Source organism: Macaca fascicularis, chromosome 15, assembly GCF_037993035.2.
Source record: "Macaca fascicularis isolate 582-1 chromosome 15, T2T-MFA8v1.1".
NCBI lineage: Eukaryota > Metazoa > Chordata > Mammalia > Primates > Cercopithecidae > Macaca > Macaca fascicularis.
In genome coordinates this window covers 81,997,281-82,021,607 of record NC_088389.1, presented here as the reverse complement: position 1 = coordinate 82,021,607, position 24,327 = coordinate 81,997,281, and the positions used below count along the sequence as shown (strand labels likewise).

At 41.6% G+C, this 24,327-nt stretch overlaps 1 protein-coding gene across 10 annotated transcripts in view; it reads right to left on the bottom strand.

Annotated features, from left to right (window-relative positions):
- BNC2 (basonuclin zinc finger protein 2) overlaps positions 1 to 17,147 on the bottom strand; it is a 452,504-nt gene extending 435,357 nt beyond the window's left edge. For all 10 annotated transcript variants that reach the window (XM_005581671.5, XM_015437123.4, XM_015437125.4 and 7 more), the window contains exon 1: positions 17,025 to 17,147. In XM_005581671.5, the coding sequence (XP_005581728.1) occupies positions 17,025 to 17,027 (3 nt within the window). In that variant the 5' untranslated portion in view covers positions 17,028 to 17,147. The remainder of the gene's footprint in view (positions 1 to 17,024) is intronic.
- Between the last annotated feature and the right edge of the window lie 7,180 nt (positions 17,148 to 24,327).

The following is a 24,327-nucleotide window of genomic DNA, read 5'->3' as shown; positions in this document are numbered from 1 at the left end:
CAGACACATCTTCAAATTTAAAATTTGCAGCTGGGCGCTGTGGCTCGCGCCGGTAATCCCACTACTTTAGGAGGCTGAGATGGGTCAATCTCTTGAGGTCAGGAGTTCAAGACCAGCCTGGCCAACATGGTGAAACCCCATCTGTACTAAAACTACAAAAATTAGCTGGACATGGTAGTGCATGTCTGTAATCTCAGCTATTTGGGAGGCTGAGGCAGGAGAATTGCTTGAACCTGGGAGGCGGAGGTTGCAGTGAGCCAACATTGAGCCACTGCACTCCAGCCTGAGCAACAGAGGGACACTCTGTCTCAAAAAAAAAAAAAAAATTAAAATTAAAATTAAAAATTGGAGTTTATTAAGCTCTGTGGGTTTAAATAATAAAATTCTCACATTACATGCTTGTACTATGACTGCTCACATGTCGCCTGAACTTAAGGATATAAGGATAAAAGTCAGACTGGAGCCTAAGGAAACCAGGACGGCAGGCTGCTTCCCGGACCACCAACTTCTGCCCTGCTGCCTAATATCAACTGGATGTTTGTTCAGTGTCTTTCCTTTCTACTTTCTCTTCCCATAACAAATTATTCTTGATGTTAAAGTGTTTTAAAAGGAAGGAAAGATTGAAAGGTAAAAAAATGACACTAATTGGGAAGCTGCTAGAATTAACCAATGTGAAGTTAAAGGTACAGCCAGCTTTAATTTTCTGGTCCATAAAATAATACCACAAATAGATGTTGAGCATCACACAATGCAAAGAATTACAAAGAATCTTTGAAACCAGACTGGGCGCGGTGGCTCATGCCTGTAATCCCAGCACTTTGGGAGGCCGAGGCAGCAGATCACGAGGTCAGGAGATTGAGACCACATTGCCGGGCGCCTGTAGTCCCAGCTACTTGGGAGGCTGAGGCAGGAGAATGGCGTGAACCCAGGTGGTGGAGCTTGCAGTGAGCCGAGATTGCATCACTGCACTCCAGCCTGGGCGACACAGCGAGACTCCATCTCAAAAAAAAAAAAAGAATCTTTAAAACCTAATCTTAATCCTTATTTTAGGATGGAAAAGAGACACAGAAAACAGATACAGAGATTAAATACACATACTCCCTCTTGATTTCTAGAGCAGTTTATTCCACCTGTATATAAAGTCAATCTCAGATCAAGGTATTTCTCTATAAGGTATTTAACAAAAGAAACTTTCTCTACCAGGTATTTAATAACTAGTTCTAGGTCTTTTTTTCTCATAATATATATCCTTTTTTCTACCACTTCCACTTATCCATATATAAAACATGTTATGCGTAAGGTGGTAGCATGAGGTATCCCCCAAGAAAATCTGAAATGAGTGAAATGAGACTGCCATCTGCATTAGATCCATAAAAAACCAAACACATGCAAAGTCACCTTAACAACTAGCTCCCAGGACAGTTGCCTAATATCTGCTTGAGAATATTAACATATCTAAAGAGAAAGAAATTTGTCTATAACAAGGGCAATGGTAGGAGAAAAAAAGCAAGGGGGTAAACACCGTCAATACTCTTACAAGCACAGCCCAGGAAAGGAGTCCAAAGTGTGCACCGTCAACAACACAGGCCACTGGAAAGAATTTCTTTATAGGAGGAGGAGACCCTCGGGCCCCCATCCCACCCTTAATATTCTCTGCTGAAATTCCAACCTCATAAAAAGATGAACAACATTTGGATTATAATCTGACTCCCCATTTAAATTTGCCTGCCAAGGAGAGGATGTACTAATCATTTCAATACGAGTACATGAGTATGCCACCTCATATGGTATACAGATATATACATGTTCATATGGTGTGTGTGTTGTGTGTGTGTGTGTGATCTCTCTCTCTCAGTTGGTGAATAAAGTGAATGTATCCACGAAGAGGTGATGTTTTTCAATGGTATGTTAACAAAATTAGGCTCCTAAGGCATATGAAGACCAGAGGCAGACCAAGGATCATGGTTAATTCTTTAAAGATAATGAGTTTCCCTTTACCAGTGAATATTGTGATCTTTAATATGAGGGTGACAGCTTCTACTTCATCTGTAATATCTATGGCACCTAATAGAGTATCACATACATCATAGAAATTCAAATGCTTGTCAAATTATTGTATTCTAAAATAAAAAAAGGTTATACTTTGGAAAATGAAGGGAACTAGAAGTCCCATGCCTATGCTAAATGTAAGCTTGAACATCAAAACCTAATAATTTTTAAAAGCATCTTTTTTTTTTTTTTTGAGACGGAGTCTCACTCTGTTGTCCAGGCTGGAGTGCAGTGGCGTGATCTCGGCTCACTGCAAGCTCTGCCTCCCGGGTTCACGCCATTCTCCTGCCTCAGCCTCTTGAGTAGTTGGCAGTACAGGCACCTACCACCATGCCCGGCTAATTTTTTGTTGTTTTTTTTTTCAGTAGAGACGGGGTTTCACTGTGCTAGCCAGGATGGTCTCGATCTCCTGACCTCGTGATCCACCTCGGCCTCCCAAAGTGCTGGGATTACAAGCATGAGCCACTGCACCTGGCCACATCTTTTTTATTTTTACCAAATCAGTACACAATTGTCTAATGTTGTTTCATGCAAATCTGCAGCAAGTTATTCTACATATAGTAAGGAAACATTTATTTGCTGGCTGCTAATAGATTTATTACCTTAGCATATCTGTACTTCAGGAATACAATTTGACAGTCACACTAGTAAAACAGTAAGAAAGACACTCAACATTCATCTGTGCCATCCATAAATATATGTAAAAAACCACAAAAAAAATTTATCAAGTATTATCTATTGCAAAATGAAAGTACATTAATGGTAAACCTGGTAAACCCTGCCCTTCCCCTCCAAAAAAATTTCAGTCAACTATACTACTCTACCCTCTATTCTGCCTTCTACCCTCCCGCATAAGGAAGCAGCAAACTATCAGTTTCTCATGCATGTTTCTTCACACACACACACACACACACACACACACACACTCTCTCTCTCTCTCACACACACACACCACCCCCCCCTAATTCTAGCATATCTAATTATCATTGTCCTTTGTACACAAATATGTCATGTCAGCGACTGGTTGCTGTTTATGGACAAAAGGGAAGCTTCAAAGACCAATGCACAGATATAAATTCTTGATGTGAAAATATTTCTTATTTATTCTTTTAGAGACAGGATCTCACTATGTTGCTCAGGCTGGACTTGAATGTCTAGACTTGGAATGATTCTCCTGCCTCAGCCTCCCAAATAGTTGGGACTACAGGCATACACCACTGCACCCAGCCCTTCATGTAAATATATTTCTTACAAAGAACATTTATTGGGTGAAAAATATGGCTCCAGACATGGTAGAACTTCTAGGTTTAAAAAACATTTCTCTGTTTTTTAGTATCCTTTAGCGTTAATGCACATTAAGGGAAATTAATGTTTTAGTCTATCAAAAGCCAATTCAGCTAAGTATGATTCCTTTTAAATCACCATTTTGAATCACAGAAAGATCTGAACTATCACATTGTACTTCCAGAAGCCTACCTGTTAGCATACGTGTTGATAGAATGAACTTCTCTAATCCTAGATGGTGAAATGTGTATTACAAGGAGATTAGATACCATAGGCTGAGAACTGAGTGGCCTTTCTTTGAGCAAATGTATTGTTTCAGTTACTTACATTCTTTATGTCCTCCAACCACATACGATACCAAATAATAGCATATATTATTTTGTCAGTCCACACATATAAAACGTATGTCTAAACACATGTCAAAATATGTCATAAAGAATAGAAAAGTAACATTAATGTTTTCTTATGAATAAAGTGTGTCGATTGGGATAAATGTATATATAACCAAAATTCACATCTGGTGAACATAAAATTTTTACCATAACAATTTTTAAAAGTGATTTCAGGCCAGGCACAGTGGCTCACACCTGTAATCTCAGCACTTTGGGAAGCTGAGACGGGCAGATCACCAGGTCAGGAGTTCGAGATCAGCTTGTCCAACATGATGAAGCCCCGTTTCTACTAAAAATACAAAAAAAAATTAGCCGGGCGGGTTGGCAGGTGCCTGTAATCCCAGCTACTTGGGAGGCTGAGGCAGGAGAATCAGTTGAAACCGGCAGGCGGAGGTTGCAGTGAGCCGAGATGGCGAGTGAGACTCTGTCTCAAAAAAAAAAAAAAAAAAAAAAGCAGTGATTTTAAATCCTCTACAGAATTTTAACAGAATTGTTTGCCCTAGGAAAAAAAAATTTATCCTTAAAATACATCATATCATTTTAAATTAGATAATTACTCTTTATGTAACACATGAACACTTATGATGAAAAAATGCACGCTCGCCTTGTATAAATTCAAAGAGTTAGATATCTAATTAATAGTTGATGCTGACTAAATAATGAAACTTTTGTCTAAAGTAACTGGCAAAAGGCCAGAAACAGACAATGCAGTGAAGAATGGTCCATCAGAATTTCAGAAAAGCAATTACTTAGATGAAAATAAATATCAGCCTTTATTAGCATGAATAAAGAGAAAATTAGAACTGTAAGGGAACAAACATTTCTTTTAATTCAACAATGATGCAATATAGCTGCCTCCAAATTAAGTTACCTTTCATTTGCTCTCAAATTTCTCTAATTCAACGATGAGGTATTTTAATTACAAAATTTGCCAGGTAAACTGTAAAGCAAGCTCATGTTTCCAAATATGCCATGCCAGATTTGAACACGGTTATTTATTTAAAACTTCACTGGACCACTTATTTTGGGTTTGGAGATCATACAATAATTTTCAGTTTTATCTCTGTTGGTGTTTTTCTAGTCATGACGGGATGTCTAGGAAGACAAATTTTCTCAGTAATGGTTTTCTTCCCCCTTTCCTTTTGAGGTATTTATAAAACCAAAAACAATTATTTCTGGGTACTTAATTCCACCCTCCAGGGCATGAAGTGTGTCTCTTATCATACGGAACACCTAGAATGCTTTTAAACTCAATGATAATTAAGAAACATCAAAGTAAAACCAGGGTGTTTCACAGGCAACTAGGAGCTATCATCTTTTGGCTACTGAATGACATATTTCTTGTCCCCTGGAGTACTACCAAGAGTTTTTTTACCTAAACAATAGAATGTACTTTTTTAATGTAGCCTTTACTCTTCTGAGGATCAGACATATCCGAGCTTTAAAAGTAAACTGCTAAAGGCAACAAAAGCAAGAATAGACAAATGGAACTGAATGAAACTTAGAAACTTCTGTGCTGCAAAAGCAAAGGAAACAATCAGCAGAGTGAAGAGATAAACTATAGAATGTGAGAAAATATTTGTAAATCATATTTCTGATAAGGGGTATCCAGAACATATAGACAACTCCTAAAACTCAACAACCTCATTTAAAAATAAGTAAAAACCTCATTTAAAATAATGAAACAAAAAACCTCATTTAAAAATAAGTAAAGGACTTGAATAGATATATACAAATGCCCAATAAGCATGTGAAAATATGCTTAACATCAAGAATCAAGGAAAGGCAAATCAAAACTACACTGGGATATCACCTCACACCTGTTAGAATGGTTACCATCGAAAAAAACAGAAAATACTAAGTTATGAGGTTGGAGAGAAATTGGAACCCTTGTGCACTGCTGGCAGGAAAGTAAACGATGCTGCCCCCATGGAAAACACTATGGAGGTTCCTCAAATAATTACAAACTACTGTATGATCCAGCTATCCCACTTCTACGTGTATGTCCAAAGATTGAAAGCAGTATCTTTCAGAGATATTTGTATACTTATATTCACAACAGCATAATTCACAAGAGCCAAGAGGTGGAAAGCAAACTAAATATCTATCTACAGATGAATGGAAAAAGAAAATGTGGTATATACATATAATGAAATATTATTCAGCCTTAAAAATGAAGACAATTCTGTTATATGCTACAACATAAATGAACCTTAAGAACACTAAGTTTCTAGCTAAGTGAAATAAGCCAGAACAAAAAGATAAATATGTACTGTATGATTCCACTTCTATGAGGCATATATAGCAGGCAAACTCTTAGAAACAGAAGCTAGAATAATGGTTTCCCAGGGCTGGGGGAAAAAGGTAAACGGGAGTTTTCATTCAAAGGTTAAAAAACTTTCAGCTTTGCAAAATTAAAATGTTCTAGAGATCTGCTGTACATTAAGTTACAGAAAACACTACTAAACTGTACACTTAAAAATGGTTAACATGGGCCAGGCACGGTGGCTCACGCCTGTAATCCCAGCACTTTGGGAGGCCCAGGCGGGCGGACTGCCTGAGGTCAAGAGTTGGAGAACAGTCTGGCCAACATGGTGAAACCCCATCTCTACTAAAAATACAAAAAAATTAGCCAGTCATGGTGCCGTGTGCTACTCGTGAGGCTGAGGCACAGGAACTGCTTGAACCAGGGAGGTAGAGGTTGCAGTGAGCTGAAATCACGCCACTGCACTCCAGTATGGATGACAGAGGGAGACTCCGTCTCAAAAAAAAAAAAAAAAAAAAGATTAATGAGGTACATTTTATGTTTGTTTTCTACCACAATCAAAACTGCTCTTTAAAAAGTCAACTTCTAAGAAACTAAGAATAGCTAAAACAATCTTGAAAAAGAAGAACAGAACAAAGTTGTAGGACTCACACTTCTCAATTGCAACACTTAATACAAAGCTCAAAGCTACAGTAGTAGGTACTGGCACAAGGACAGACAGAAAGATCGATGGAACAGAACAGAAATTTCAGAAATAAACCCTTATATATCATGGTCAATTAATTTTTGACAAGGGTGCCCAGACACTTCAATGGAGAAAAACTGTCTTTTCAACAAATAGTGCTGGGAACAACAGACATCCACATTCAAAAGAATAAAGTTGTACCCCTACCTCATACTATTTACAGAAGTTAATCCAAATGGATCAAAGATCTATGAATCCACCCTGTAGGAGCTCAAACTGTAAGACACTTACAAAAAAACACACAGGTAAATTTTCACGATCTTGGGTTAGACAACAGCTTCTTAGATAGCATACCAAGGACAGAAACAACAAAAATTGACAAATCAGACTTCAAAAATTTCTGTGCTTGAAAAGGCACCATCAAAAACTCAAAAGACAGCTGGCGCTGGGCATGGTGGCTCATGCCAGTAATCCCAGGCATGAGGCACTTTGGGAGGCCAAGACCAGCACATCACCTGAAGCCAGGAGTTAAAGAGACCGGCCTCACCAACACAGAGAAACCCTGTCTCCACTAAAAATACAAAAATTAGCCAGGCATGGTGGCACATGCCTGTAATCCCAGCTACTCGGGAGGCTGAGACAGGACAATGGCTTAAACCCAAGAGGCGGAGGTTGCAGTGAGCTAAGATCACACCATTGCACTCCAGCTGGGTGACAGAGTAAGACTCTGTCTCAAAAAAAAAAAAAAAGACAGCCGGGCACAGTGGCTTATGCCCTGTAATCCCAGAATTTTGGGGGGTCAAGGAAAGAGGATCTCTTGAGGCCAGGAGTTTGAAACCAGCCTGGGCAATATGGTAATACCCTATCTCTACAAAAAAAAATAATATTAAAAAATTAACCGGGCATCGTGGCTTGCACTTGTAGTCCCAATTACTAGGGAGGTTGAAGCAGGAGGATTTCTTGAGCCCAGAAGTTCAAGGCTGCAGTGAGCCATAATCACACCACTGCACTCCAACCTGCATGAGAGCTAGAAAGACCCTGCCTCTTAAAAAAATAAAATAAAATAAATATAAAAAGACAACCCACAGAATAGGAGAAATTATTTGCAAACCTTGTACCTACCAGAGGGCTTGTACTCAGAATATATAAATAGCGCTTAGAACTCCACAATAAAAAGACAAATAACCCAATTGAAAAATGGCCAATGGAGAAGTCTGTTTTCCAGAAAAGATATACAAATGGCCAATAAGTGCATAAGTTGCTCAACATCGCTAGCCATCAGGCAAATGCAAACCAAAACCACAGTGAAATATCACTTCATAGTCACTAGGATGATTCAAATAACAAGATACTACTTCATACCCACCAAGATGTGTAAAAATAAAAAGACAATAACAAGGGCCAGGCGTGGTGGCTCACGCCTGTAATCCCAGCACTTTGAGAGGCCGAGATGGGAGGATCATGAGGTCAGGAGATCAAGACCATCCTGGCTAACACAGTGAAACCCGTCTCTACTGGAAATACAAAAAATTAGCCGGGCATGGTGGCGGGCACCTGTAGTCCCAGCTAGGTGCCCGCTACCATTTCCCAGGCAGGCAAATGGCGTGAACCCGGGAGGCGGAGCTTGCAGTGAGCCGAGACTGCGCCACTGCACTCCAGCCTGGGCGACAGAGGGGGACTCCGTCTCAAAAAAAAAAAAAAAAAAAAAGACAATAACAAGTATTGAGGAGGATGTAGAGAGACTGGAAGAATTATACACTATTGGTTAGAAAGTAAAATGCTGCAATTGCATTGGAAAACAATTTGGAAGTTCCTCAAAAATTTATAAGTAGATAGGCCATACCACCCAATAATTCTACTCTTGGACATACATCCAAGCAAAATTAATATATTATGTTCACAAAACTTGTACATGAATGTTCAGGGCCACATTACTCAAAAAGTGTAAACAACCCAAATGTGCTTTCATTGAATGGATATGTAAGAGGTAGTATATCCATAAAATGGAATATTAATGTACATTTTAAGTGAGTGAATTATATCTCAATAAAGCTAATAAAAGTAAACTGCTACGATTATATAGTTATCATATAAAATATGAAATGTACCAATTGGAAAGGCACTTAGAAATTACCAAACTCACTTGACTTACAAATGACAGAACAGAGGCTATCAAAAGTAGGTGGAATAAAACAGGGCCTCTATATATACCCAGTCCCAGCGCTGTTCTCAGTCTCTAACAGGCAACAGCACAACTGCCTTCCAAGGAATAGCCAGTCACCTGCATAGAGATACTGACTGGATGAAGAGTAAGTGCAGGATACCGGCAGAGAGTAGCTACCGCCATGTATTCCTGTCTCTTTAATTACCACACAGCACTGACCTATTTTGTTCTAATTTGGGGGTTTTCATTGGCGGGGGAACAGTTAAAATTATGGCCTCATCTTCACCAGTCCCTCTTTTCTCTTCTACTACTCCCAACACAAACCATAATAAATAAATGCAAATGGAACTATTAAAAAAAGGAACGTTAAGACACTCACGCTTCTTCTGTGGGAAGGTTACCAGCCTTAGATGACGATGAGAGATTTTTCTTTTTTCTTTTTTTTTAGATGGAGTCTTGCTCTGTCACTCAGGCTGGAGTGCAGGGGCAAGATCTTGACTCACTGCAACCTCCGCCTCCCAGGTTCAAGTGACTCTCCTGCCTCAGCCTCCTGAGTAGCTGGGATTACAGGTGCCCGCCACCACACCTGGCTAATTTTTGTATTTTTAGTAGAGACAGGGTTTCACCATATTGGCCAGGCTGGTCTTGAACTCCTGACCTTGTGATCCACCCACCTCAGCCTCCCAAAATGCTGGAATTACAGGTGTGAGTCACCGCGCCCTGCCCCATCTCTATATATTCTATACAGTACTTCCGCCTGCTGGCCAAAAGGCTGAGGCATAGCCCTAGGATAGCTGGGCATTTAGCATCCCACCTGAGAGAAAGACTATGAAAAATAGCTCCTCTCTCTTCCCTAAAACAAGGATAACTTAGCCCATACTTTCACAAGACACCAAGAAAAGCTTAACAGAGGTGGCTGGGCGCAGTGGCTCATGCTGTAATCCCAGCACTTTGGGAGGTCAAGGCGGGTGGATCACCTGAGGTCAGGAGTTTGAGACCAGCCTGGTCAACATGATGAAACCCTGTCTCTACTAAAAATACAAAAGTTAACTGGGCCTGGTGGCGCGTGCCTTCGTCCCAGTTACTTGGGAGGCTGAGACAGGAGAATCACTTGAACCCAGGAAATGGAGGTTGCAGTGAGCCAAAATCACACCACTGCACTCTAGTTTGGGCGACAGAGCGAGATTCCGTTTCACCAAAAAAAAAAAAATCTTAACAGAGAAAGTGCAACTGTTAAAAAGCCTTGCCTAAAAGAAGTAAGGTCAAGGAAAAATTAAAAATAACTTCACAGGGATCTGGCAATAAGTCATTAACATATTTGAAAAGATATTGGAGAACCCCAAAAAAGTTTGGAAAACTGACAAAATCTGTTGAAATCGGGAGACAAAAATATTTTATTTACCCTCAGTAACAAAGGTTCTCCTATTTTAAAAAGAAAGAAGAAAAAAAAAAAGATAAACTTTTGGGTAGAGACAAATGTATTATAATGTACCATTTTCAAGTGTTTTCAGAATTCTTAACAAGGTAATTATCTTCATTGCTAAGATGTTAAAATATTTCCCAATATAAAATTTACAAATACTTATTTTATTTATGATTTGAAAATGACCACATTATCATCCTTTTTCTCCTCTGCATCTAGCCAACTAAGCAAATGCATTTCTAAAGAACCAGGCTATGCTAGAGGAAAATCAAAGGGGGAAAACAACAAAGCAAAATTAATAGGCTACATTATTTTTACACAGATTTTAAAACATATATATGACATCTATGAAATATCTCTTAATTATCCTGTAGGTATGGAAAAAGATAAACTGCTAATAGATCCATTCACATATATGATTTAGTCAGTAATAAAAACAGTTGTGTCACCAGAAATATTGCTTTTGTCCTCTGAAAGATTTAAAAAAAGAAAGTAAGACTTTTCATTGCTGTCAAATGTATTCAATTTTCCCCTCAAATGAAGTTTAGATGAAAACAATGTGACTGACAAGCCCCGCACAGGCAAATCTTGGCAACCCTCAACTCTGTCTATCTCCTTGGCCTGTTAAGCAAAATTCCTTCACAAACTGTTGGTCTTTGCAATAACTCCTACAAAGCTCATTACTGCCAGCGTCGGCCTATCCCCCATGTTGTGCATTTATCCCTGGGATGCATATCAACATGTGGCACATGTCCTTGACATGCACAGAAGAGCCGCACCCCAGGACAGCAGCATGCACGACAATAGTCTCGACTCTTACTTCTTTATGGTTGCTGGGATGTAACCGAGAAATCTAATAACTGTGACAGTGGGGCCTTTCGGTTTTTCCTTGCCTTTCCAGACAGTGAAGCTGCACAGACACTAATGAAAGGTTAAATGAATAGGAATAGTTGACAAGAGGTACAATAAAGAAGGAGCTTGGTAATCCACAGACACTGAGCAGAGATCCTTGGCTCAAGCAGAGAAAGGACAGCACATCGTCGAGTCACAATATTTAAAACAGCTTGCTATACACAGAGGCTTTTGTGTCTGGGTACACGTCTGGCTTTGGACTAAAAAAAAAAAAAAGATACTGAAAAGGAATTTCAGCATGGGGCACTTTGGCAAATGTAAGGTCATTATAAGAGAAAAATGTTTTGTGTAGGTTGTTACATCTTTGTAATAAACACAAAAAAGCAGGGACTATCAACTCATGAACCGCAAGTTCCAAGACAATACTGTACATTTTGACAACTATTAAATACTGCATCTAGAAGGCTGGCTTGATGCTATTCCCACTGGTAAGATACATACACAGTTGAGTCATTTAGGAGTTTCAAATTCTGCCTTCCTTATGGAAGAATTCCTGATACTCATCTTATTAGAGTTTTATAGTTAAGTTCTAGTCTTTAGTGAACGTAATTTGTTACAAATACAACCAAAACTCTCAAAGTTACCTTCCACTCATTGCAAAACTTCGCAGCAGTTACTAGCAATTTGTGAAGTACCAGGCAAACTTTTTGTCATTGCAAGCCATTGCAATTGTGAAATGGCCTCAACTAGAATTCTTAATTATTGAACCTATTATTTTTTGGTGCCCTTCTCACTATACCTTAAGGGAAGGTTATATTCTTTAGGAAGTGTATTTTAAATTATAATAGCAAAACAATTTAAATCACCAAGAAAAAAATGCTCTAGAATGTCAAAGAGAAAATAGAGCAAAAAGAACAAAACTGACGTTGTTATGTACGGATATTTTTAAAGAAAAAAAGTTACGACTATAGCAAAAACTTAACAGAATGATATATCTGTAATATCATTCTTAGGCATAAGGAGTTAGAATACAGGTTCTTATGCATTGAGTTAGAATATGGGTTCACAACAAATGGTAAAAGCATACTGAGAACATATTTCAAAACAAGGGAGGCTCTTTGAACAGCCAAATTAAATTATAGCTGAACTCTTGAGTGTACTGAGGGTTCTAATAAGCAACAAATAAAGACTTTTATTGGCTAGCAACATAATGAGAGCTACTGTGCAAAAGATTTTAAGAAGGACAAATCTGGGTAGTTTATCTCACTGGATTATATTATTTACTTAAATGATAAATATGTTTGTCTAAAGTAATGCTCCTAAAAACTAGTATATAAATATTAAGGTGCAATTATGATCAATGACTCTTTAACATAAACCTATCACAAATGTTAATGGAAAGTGTTAAAAATGAAATTAAATGACAATTATTGAATGTAATATCATTTAAGTCCTATGTCTTTAACTTATTTTTTGATCCATAAGTCAGGTTTATAAATAGTTTAACATTTATGCTTATAACACGAAGCATTTATTTTAAAGAAAATTTCTCTCTGGAATACAGCAGTTATACGTAGAACTACTCCGAAACCATCATTTACTGAAAAGGGGTTGTCCTTCATAAACCAAAAGAAGTTAACTCAGTTCTCAGTGATTTGGTAGGAAGTTACTTTTAATAGAACTCTGAAGGTTGGCCTCCTAAAATGAGAGTAACTCCCTCAGTTGACAAAAACTACAAACAGTAGTTAGTCAAACCAAAACATTTAAAATACAGTATCTGGTTGCATTTTGCCTGATCTTTAAATCACCTGAAAGGCAAAAGCCTAGAAAGCTTAGCTGATACCTTGACTGTTCTTATAGAAAGTTCTTTTGCTTCTGTCACTGTTTTTTTTAATAATAATAAAAAAAAAATAGCACCTCCCAATCTAAACACTGAGCCAGTATTCATTACCCACTCTTTTTTGTGCAACATTCTGATGGCCAGAGTGTTTTTTAAACCTTAAGTATATCTAATAAAATCATGAGGCTCCCTCTAGCTCTTCAGAGGGGAGTTTACTAACCAATGATACTATATAATTCCCATCCAACAGGAAAGATGTGAGGAGGCTACCTCCCCTTCCATAAGAAATGTTTTCCACTCTGTTTCTTGTAAGGATGTAGATGGTAAATGAGACCATCTGCTGAGTAAATCAGAAAGCGTTGCTCCTTATCTATTTATCAAGTTAAGAATATATTAACTGCTTCCAGCGTAAGCTCTATGTACAGAATTCTATAGTGAAATTTTAATCTGTTTAAACCATACAACATAAATTTCCCCACCCTGTCTAAAATTAATTTTAATGTCAAAAAAAATAACAACATGTATGAACATCCACAGAAATGCAAACTTGTGGTCTGGTCTCAGTTTTAAAAATCTACATTTAAATACAGAATCTCAAAAATTCAGACAAAAAAAAACACTTCATGAACTGTATCTGTGGGGTTTATATAAAACAAAGATGCTAATAGTATAGAAAACATTTTAATATACCATAGTATTTATACGCAACACTAGTATAACGACTTTTTTATTGTTTAATCTTACCTGCAATTTAGTATTGGATATTTGGGGATCATACGTTGTTTAGAAGACTACAAATAATATAGTTGAAGTATGCCATCTTACAATAACCATAAAAGCCACATTGTCGACTGGCAAATCATCTCCAACAAGTGAATCTGAACAATACTAAATTGAACTCATATTCACTAAGGCCATCTTTCAAATACTTAAGGAATATTTAAAATCTTGCTGAACCCTTAACTCTAAAATTAAAAGTAAAGGAAACAACTAACTTCAAGTCATCATCTATTTTGGACTCCCTTAATATTAAGAAATATTCCCAGGAACAACAACAAAAAGAATAGCTCCCTCTACCCCCCCACCCCCCACCCCTTTTTGAGCCAGTGTCCAATTTCTTCCTTTCTGAACAGCTGTATTATCCAACTTAAGTTGCTCTGCTAATTTCAGTCCCACAAGGACTAACTTGGAAGGCAAAAAAAATACAAGAAAAGATCAATTTGCTGGGAAAGATCAAATGAGAAAACTGTGGGGACAGCACCAGGTCAGCGTGTGGAGAACTAAGCAGACCTGTTCTTCATTAACTGCGGCTCTCTGGGGATGTCACACACTACCTGTCCGTGGGCTTTATTGAACCGCCTAACCCGCCTCTCTGTTCCATTCTTCTGGGCCCAAGTGAATCATATCCTGCTGCTGACAAGTTAGCAGGGGACTGCGGCTGCAACATGAAAGTACTTTTCTTTCTTGTCTAAATCAGGCAGATTTTTGAAAAGACGACACAGCATTGACTCGTGACATGGCAAGATGAAACGAGAGGTCTGGGCCGGTCTTGGAGCTGTGCAGATAAAAGTAATCAAATGACACTCCTGGAATGCAAATTGGCATTCTTGACTGCAGCAATTGCACAACCATGAAACATCCCTGACAGCAAGCAAGATTAGGACAAAATGTTATGTAAAGCACTGAACTCAAGAACTCTCACTTGAAAATTCAAACTGTAACACTTACATTTTAATATAGCAATAGTCAGCTCTGCTTTTGTCTGCTTCTTTTTGTAATCGCATATCCCTATCTGACAGGTATCTTACATCTCAAATAGAAGAAAAAAAATCAGGTATTAGGAATGTACTGCCGCTATTAATATTTTCCTAATATTAATTGTAAAATATCATGCACAGTTGATTCTTATTCAAAGTCTTACATGCAAACACCACCCAACTTAATATTCTCAAGGAGGAAAAAAGTTTCAGACCTTTCTCAAAAGATACTCAAAGTTCACGTTCAAGCTCGTTATTACTTCCCCCAGGTAAAGATACTCCTGTACTTTGGTAAAGTGATTAGCAATCTGGACTTTTAATACAGTGTACTCTGGGAACTAAGAACTTCATTAAGACTGAACAGTTTAAATGAAACAGCTACAAATATAATATAAAATACAGATACTCTCTAAAGGCTCACAAGGGACTCTGTGTGTGTGTATGTGTGTGTGTGTCCAAAGAGTAAAAGTTTGTACAAGGTCTAACTACTAGGGTGCATCTTCAGATCAGACACACAAAGTAACAGTGCCAGAAATAAATTCGTCTCATTTAAAGCATGTATGCGTGTGCACAGTAACATCTGAAACTGCAGAATACGAAGCAGTGGAAGGCAAACAGGCTTAGCCACAGTTCAAAGTGATTAGTATATGGGAATAGATGTGTAGACAAATAGTTAATATAGATGTGTAGACAAACAGTTAATATAGGCTAGGGTGAAGGGAAGAAAAATAAAACCTGCAACCGGCTTTTACAGTATTCCTGTGTAAAACGCCCTTTAGAAGAAAAACTCTCAAGCTCTAAACAGATATATTTAATATTCTGTTTTGATGTCTCACTTAAATGCAGCTTTCAACAATTGCAAGTGTCCACGAAGTATATAAAAATAATAATAAAACAGGCCACTTTCTGCCACTTTAATCCTGGGTACACAGGATTATTTTATGATGTCTTTTGTACGTCAGTTTTACAACAGCCTGACTCTAGGGTAAATGGGAACCATCATAAATCGCACGCTGCTTTCAAAACCACTTTAATTTCTGTCAGCGTTACTGTAACCACAGTCCTGGGTTCACGCTTTTGTGTGTGTGTGTGTGCACGCGCGCCTGCATTTGACAGTAGCATCTCCTACACTCCAGTTGTGACTTTGATCACTGAAACAAGAGATGTCACATTAGGGAGAAGGGAAGAGGAAAAAAATGCCAACCCGCTATCTCACCTCTATTCTTATACGTTCCCTCTACATACGGAACACACTATGTCAGATGCCCAAGTGGGGGTAACAATAGCAACGCTGGGTGGAAGCAAACTAAAAAGAAGGGAGTGGTCAAGCCCCATTTCTAACAAATCACTTCCCCGAAAGCGGACAGAGCGGCTCATCACCAGGCGAACTAATTGCACGCTTCCTCGCTGCAGAGAAGTCTCTTCTCGTAGAGGGGCTGTGCTGGAGTCTCGCTTCGCAAAGCCAGCCCATCTCCTCCACCACTTGCACTTGGAACTTTTTTTCAACCTTAAACTCACTTCACAGGAGATTTCACCTAGGGTTTTTCAATGTATATAATTTTTTATCTGCTCCCTCCCCGGGCCCCAAATCCCACCCTCCAGTCAACGTGCAAGTAAAACAAACCGGCTCCTATAGAATTGCACTTCGAAAAGAGCCGTCTCTCTGCAGGGTTGATGTTCCTGCCCTGCGTTCTGCACCTTCTCCGCAAAGCCTGCGGGAGCATTTCCTCCCATCTCCATTTACCACTGGAAGGTTCCGAATGTGAAGAAGATGGGAGGGGAAGAGTCAACGTGCCGGGGCCTGGGCGGCTGCGCCCGAGCGCACCCGGCACCCACGCCCAGCCGCCGGTCCCTCACTCGGCGGCAAGTTGTAAAAGTTCCCGTAGGTCCCAGCCGCCTTCCTCTCCTCCCCGAGCTCCTGCCAACGCTCCATTCATCCCCCGCTCCCCTGCACCTCGTCCCCCCAGCCAGTCCCCAACTCCCTGGAGCCTCCCCTAGCCAGCCGCTCACCTTCGCGTGGAAGCCGCGAGCGGGGCCGACCTTGAGGAGCCCCCTCACACGCGCACCCTCCCACCTGGAGCTCGCCTCGGAAACTTGGGGCCAAGTTTAGGGGAGTACACTGAGAGCGCAGCGGGGATCAGGTCGGACCGGGGTTGTGGTCCCCAGCTCGCCCTCCTCAGCGCCCCCTTGCCCCTCGCGCCGCGGGCCGGAGGGCGGACACGGCCCCCGGGCGGCCCCGGTGGCGCTCGGGCGCGGGGGTCATTTCTGAGGAAGTCTAGAATAAAAAGGGAAGGAGGGTGGAAACTTCTTACCATCTCGGCATGCTGGTTGTCAAGTGCAGCCCCCGCCTCTTGGTCTCCTCTTAGCGGCCGCGCCTGGACCAGCCCCTCGGCCGCCGCTGGCTCCCTCCGTCTCGGCCTTTCTCTCCCTCCCCCTCCGAGTTCCTCCGGGCCGCAGCTCTCGCCGCCTCCGCCTCCCCGCCCGCCCGCGCGCGCCCTCGCCGCGGCCCCTCTGCGCTCAGGTGACTGATTTACACTCGCGCCGGGGTCGCGCTCGCGCCCCGAGTCCCAGCCGGCACGGTTCCCCGGCTCCTCCTCGGGACGGAAAAAAAAAGAAAAAGGGAACGGCCTGTCCCGGGAGGGGGCTGCCCTGCTCGCGGGAGGCGGGGGACCGGCGGGCGAGGTGACCTCGGGGGCCGTGCAAGCCCCACAAGTTTTTCCTCTCTGCAGAATTGTCGTGACTACAATGTTGCTTCCCTTTTGCAAAATAAAAGTCGGTTCGTTGTGTTGTTTGTCCTCAGAGGTCCAGGGGCTTGGGGAAGGAGGATGTATGTTTCTCCCTCCCCCCGCCCTGTGACTTGTTTGGGGGCTTTTTGTTTGTTGTTTGGGTTTTTCTTGCTCTCTCTTTCTGGGGATGGAAAAAACAACTTTGTGGGGATGGAAAAACAACCCTGGCGCCCCCGCCGGGGGCTGCGGGCGTGGAGGTGGAGGTGGCTGCTAGCGCCCAGCTGTGACCAAAAAAAAAAAAAAAAAAAAAAAAAATGCGGGGAGGGTGTGGGGAGCGGAGGGAAGGAGAGGAGGCTGCGAAACGCCGAGGAAAGGGCGCGAACTTTATTCCGACTGCAGCAAACCGCGGCGGCTCTTTCCTTTTCGGGCACTCGGGCGTCTCTGTCCCCTTTGACCAGTTCCTCCTCCCCAGGCCCGCACGCCCCCTCCTCCCCTACCCCTGCTCCTTCTCCGGCGTCCCCGCCGCGGCCGCCCCGACTCCCCGCGCCCCTCTCAGCCCAGCTCCTCTGCGCGCCGCTGGGGCGAAGGCGAGCGAGGCGGAGGAAAACCCAGGGGACAGAAACCCGGGACAAGAACGTGCTGGGAGAAAAGGCCAAAAGTAGCGCGCAGCTGGGGGAAAAAGTTTTTCTGGTGGCGGCGCGTTTTGTGCCGGCCCAGACGCCGGCTTGCGGCGAGGGCTTCCTTCCCCTTCCCCTGGTCTGGGCCGCGGGCCTCGGGCTGGAGAGGAAGGAGGCTGTCGCGCCCGCGGGGGAAAGAACAGTCACATCTGTGGGTGACACGCAGCCGACCCAAGTCACCCTGCCCTGGAGACTCAGAAACGCCGGCTACAGGCTAAGCGCGCACACGCCTGCAGCTGAAGGACATTTCTTAAATGCAGGCAAAACACACTCCCCGGCCGCAAGAATGGGGCGGGGGTGGGGGGGAGCTTAATCATCATCATGTAACTAACGTACACTTTGTGCCAAAAACATCTCCGCGTTGTGCAGATTTATCATAGCTAGAGCAAACTTTCTGCTTATCTAACATGGGAGGAAGGCATAGGTTTCAAGCATACTCCCTGAGCACTAAGAAATCAGGGAATCGGCGAAGACTTGGCAGAACAGCAGGTAAGGTTACCGGTTCCTACTGAAAAGTGAGAATCATCCCTTCTTCCTCTCTTCCTCGAATAGAGGGAGAGAGAGACTAGTTAATTGCATTCAGAGGACAGAATTAAATTCCTCTGAAAATATATAGCCTTGGAATTACATAGTTTTATTTTATTTGCAGAGTCTGGTCTTAGTTTAATATAAATTTTAACAGTAACTAATTTTTTAAAATTTTTCGAAAGCCGCTGAGAGTCCCAAGTAGCCACAGCTGTCTTGAAAATGTGATTAGGTGGCCAAGCGCGTGACTCACGCCTGTAATCCCACTTTGGGAGGCCGAGGCAGACGGATCACCTGAGGTCAGGAGTTCGAGACCAGCCTGGCCAACATGGTGAAACCCCATCTCTACTAAAAATACAAAACTTAGCCGACTGTGGTGGCGGGCGCCTATAATCCCAGCTACTCGGGAGGCTGAGGCAGGAGAATTGCTTGAATGCGGGAGGTGGAGGTTGCAATGAACCAAGATCATGCCATTGCACTCCAGCCTGTGCGACAGAGCGAGACTCCATCTGAAAAAAAAAAAGAAAAAAATGGGATTAGGCTTATTATTCACGTGGATCCAGCTTTTTAACACGCACTTGCAGTTCTGTGTACTGACTGGTTCCAAATTCCGACCGTTTCCTGGCCCTTTCAAAGAAGATTTCTGCATTTGTGGATTCTGTGCATCATTTTGTTGTGGAAAAATGTGTCTGGTAAACACTTCTCCCATATTATTTATCATAAATAACTTAGAGGTCTGGGCACAGGTTGCATCTGCAGGTTTCCAATGAAAGACAAGATTACTTTTCTCACTACAGCATAAATCAAAGTATACACTAGATCTCCCAACAACCATCTATATATCTATATATGTAATATATAGATATTTAAATGCATGTTATTTAAGAGGGCTCATCTTTAAATGATTTAAGGTGTAGAGCATGTTCCCTTATTTTCTAAACATAACTAACATCATCTTGTAGTTTGCAGAAACTGATTACACAAGGGATAATGATGACCAAATGTGCATTTTGAACAATTGAGGATCATCACAAGAATTTTCCAGAAATGAGCCAAGTTCCAGTATGTTTTTCTTGCATCATGGAGAGATGAGAAAAGCTAGTTGCTAATTTCATAGTCATTACCCATACAAATCCATTCACACACTTACCGCTTTGGACAAGTGACAGATCAGCAATTGCCAAACAATTGTATTCACACAGTGCATTTTTGGCTGCACACCTACACTGGCCAACATGCAGAAGTTATTCCACATCAAGCAACCTGTAATTTACATTCCCCTGATTGGTTCCAGATCTGTCTGTTTTTGATATTAGCATACAAACAATTTATGTGAGGCAAGATGCATCTATTTGGGATCTCGTGCCTTTCTGGAGACTCATCATGTTAAAAATGGGGAATGTGTTAGGCTGAAGAGCAGCGCTTGGAGAAGGTGGAAGAATTTACAGAAGGAAGCAAAGCCTAGCATTTAAGAGGATTCCATAGTCTCATTTCCTCTAGCGGTCTGTATGGCAATTGGAATAAAACCTTAAATCCTTTTTGTATCCTGCAAGACCTGAATGATCTACACCCGCCTGAGTTTTTCGAATGTTTTATTCCATTTGTTCATTACCATGGTGGACTACACTCAAGTCACGTTGGCTTCCTTTCTGTTCCTCTAACTTGCAGAGCTCTTTCCTGCTCTTTTCCCCTGCTGTTCTACCTGGAGTGTTCTCCCAAGTTTTCCAGTGATTCCTTCTTATTTCTATCTCAGCTCTAACAGCAATTCTGCAGACTCTAGTTTAAATAGCTCTTGGCCCACCACCCAAAACACCCCTCATACTTGCTGTTATTACTTATTTTTGTATCCCTTTTCTATCCCTTATCAATATCTGAAATTGTCTTCTTAGTTTGTGTTTATTATTTTTCTTCAAGTAAAATGGAACCTCCACAAGGGAAACAACTGTGCTGCAGGTCCTTGAATAACACCGTTTCATTCAATGTCCTTTCATTCAACTGCCTTTTGTTACAAGGCTGAGAAAAGAAAAAAAAAAAACTGATTCCCTGCCAGGGCCACTGTCTGTGTGGCATTTGCACATTCTCCCCGCTGTCTGCATGGGTCTTCTCTGGATACTCCAGTTTCCTCCCACATCCCAAAGATATGCCCCTTGGGTTCTTTGGAGTATCCACATGATCCCCGTGTGAGTGTGTGTGTGAGTGTGCCCTGCATGGACTGATGGCCTGTCCAGGGTTGGTTCCTGCCTTGCACCCTGAGCTGTCCAGATAGGCTCCAGCCACCTGCATCTCAGAACTGGAATAATTGCGTAAATATTTTAATTATCTGACTGGGCACGGTGGCTCACACCTGTAATCCCAGCACTTTGGGAGGCCAAGGCAGGCAGATCACTTGAGGTCAGGAGTTTGAGAGCAGCCTAGCCAACATGGTAAAACCCCGTCACTATTAAAAATACAAAAACTTAGCTGGGTGTTGTGGCGTGCGCCTACAATCCCAGCTACTGGGAGGCTGAGGCAGGAGAATTGCTTGAACCCGGGAGGCAGAGGTTGCAGTGAGCCGAGATCATGCCACTGCACTCCAGCCCTGGGCAACAAAGCAAGACTCCCACCTCAAAAAATATATATATATATATAATTATCCTAATTGTTTGTATTAATCTTTCTTAAGTGTATGTGTAGCTCACATTTATTTCAGTGTTTCAATATTAGAAGTATTTGGGGTCTTTATTTAGAAGTTTGATGATGTTTTGTGACCAGAAATATCCTGCAGGACTCTTATTTATAGCAGCCTATGGTAAAATGGATTTTGCTTATTATTTTGCTTAAAGTCACAGTTTCCAAGAACCTATTCATGATAACGTTAAGTGAGGACTTTGTTCACTTATATAGCCTCAGCCCATAAAACAATGCCAGGCACAAAATAAACTCATTTAAGTATTACTTGAATTAATGAAGAAATGTCAAGAGGATTACACTGCGTTGTCTGAAGACCTTAAGGCCAAACAAGGTCAGTGTAAGAATATGGCGGGGGAAAGGGCTTTTTCTTTTAGAGAATGTAGCAAGCACTGTTCACTTCCAACACCAGCCCTCCTCAAAGTATGTTCCTGGGACCCCGAAAGATCACCAAGACCGTTTTAGGAAGTCCATGAAGTCAAAACTGTTTTTATCATGATACTGGGAAGTTATTTGCCTTTCTTACATTCTCTCCTGTGAGTGTTCCAATGACAGTGTAACAGGTGGTATCACAACAGACTGAATGCAGAACCAGATATGAGAATCCACCTGTCTTAATCGGCTGTTAAAGAAATGTGCCAAAAATGTAATCAGTGCACTCTGCTTCTCACTAAGTTTTTTTTTTCTTTCTTTCTTGAGATGGAATCTCTCTCTGTCATTCAGACTGGAGTTCAGTGGCACAATCTCGGCTCACTGCAACCTCCGCCTCCCAGGTTCAAACAATTCTCCTGCTTCACCTTCCCAAGCAGCTGAGACGACAGGCACGCGCCACCACACCGGCTAATTTTCGTATTTTTAGTAGAGACAGGGTTTCACCATGTTGGCCAGACTAGTCTTGAACTCCTGACCTCAGGCGATCCACCTGCCTCAGCCTCCCAAAGTGGGATTATAGGCGTGAGCCACCTCACCCAGCCTGTTTTTGTTTTTCATTTTAAAATATCGGTATATATACATTTCCTGTAGCTGCCGTGACCGATTACCACGGATTTAGTGGATTAAACAACACGAATTCATTATAATTTTAGAGGTTAGAAATCTGAAATAGGTTTCACTAAACTAAAATGTGATTGTGAGCCTGTGTTTCTTTTTGGAGTCCCTAGGGGACAATCTATTTCCTTATTTCTTCCAGCTTCTAAAGGTCACCCCCATTCCTTGGCTTATGGCCCCCTTCCATCTTCAAAGCCTGTGATAACCAGACATGTCTTTTTCATGCCATACCGCTGTGACACTGAGCCTTCTCCCTCCCTCTTTCAGTTATAACTACCTGAGTGATTACACTGGTTCTATCTAGATAATGCGGGATAATCGCCCCATCTCAAGATCCTTAATTTAATCATATCTGCATATTCACAGGTTTCAGGGATTAGGATATGAACCATCATTAGGAGTTATTATTCTGTTTACCACAGTATGGTAATAAGTGATAGGTTTAATATTGTTATTTTAAATGAATTAATGACTTAAATTTTCCTCATAAAATGAACGTCAGTAGCTACTGATGTTTATCAACAAAAGCTCTGGGAGGCACGGTGGCTCACGCATGTAATCCCAGCACTTTGGGAGGCGGAGGTGGGCAGATCACATGAAATCAGGAGTTCGAGACCAGCTTGACCAACATGGAGAAACCCTGTCTACTAAAACTACAAAATTAGCCGGGGGTGGTGCCGCATGCCTGTAATCCCAGCTACTTGGGAGGCTGAGGCAGGAGAATCACTTGAACCCACGAGGCGGAGGTTGCACTCCAGTCTGGGCAACAACAGCAAAACTCCATCGCAAAAAAAAGCTCTTTGAATTCTTCAGTAATTTTTAAGAGGTCATGAGATTGTGGCTGGGTATGGTGGTTCACGGCTGTAATCCCAGCACTCTGGGAGGCCAAGGTGGGTGGATTGCCTGAGGTCAGGAGTTCAAGACTAGCCTAGCCAACATGGCAAAACCCCGTCTCTAGTAAAAATAAAAAAAATTAGCCAGGTGTGTGGCGGGCACCTCACTGTAATCCCAGCTATTTGGGAGGCTAAGATAAGAGAATCCCTTGAACCCAGGAGGCGGAGGTTGTAGTGATCCAGGATGACGCCACTGTACTCCAGCCTGGGCGACAGAGCAAGACTCCGTCTCAAAAAAAAAAAAAAGATCATTTGAGAATGTCTGGCATCCACAACAGTTAGTGTCCCTTCCATATCTCAGGTTAAACTAGATTGTTTTAAACCCATTATGGTTGCCCCTTCCCCTTTGCTGTCATTGGTTTAAGGATGAGCATGTTAGTTCTAGCCAATGAAGGATGAGAGGAAGTCATTGGAGGGGTGTCAGGGAAAGATGATGCATTAAAACTATAAAAAACAAAATGACAAGAAGTAGATTGTCCCTTTTCTGCTCTGGATGTTAGTATATGAGACTATGGTACCTCAAAGCAGCTGTATCCACCTTGTGACCAAAAGGGACCACACATGCCTGGAATGATAGAGTGGGAAGGTGGTAAGCACCTGAGCTCTTGATGATGTTACTGGCTTACTGAATTAAGTAACCCCAGATGGCATCAAACTTCTTGTTATGTGACATAATCAGTCCCCTTATAATTTAGCCTATTTTGAGGTTGCATTTTATTAATTGCAGCTTGAAGCTTTCTAAATTACAGGGAAATGACATGTCTGTTCACAGTTTCCATGTAGGAATTCCGTCCTGTCATTTCCTATAAAATTTACATATTTTTTTTCCAAATTCTGAGAAAAATCTATGAAGAAATCACCAAAACGGGAAAAGTATTATCATTTATCATCCCCTATGAGAATTAAAAATTATCAAACAAAAAAGGTAACCTTTTTTTTTTTTTTTTGAGACGGGGTCTCGCTCTGTCACCCAAGCTGGAGTGCAGTGACGCGATCTTGGCTCACTGCAAGCTCCGCCTCCCGGGTTCACGCCATTCTCCTGACTCAGTCTCCCAAGTAGCTGTGACTACAGGCACCCAC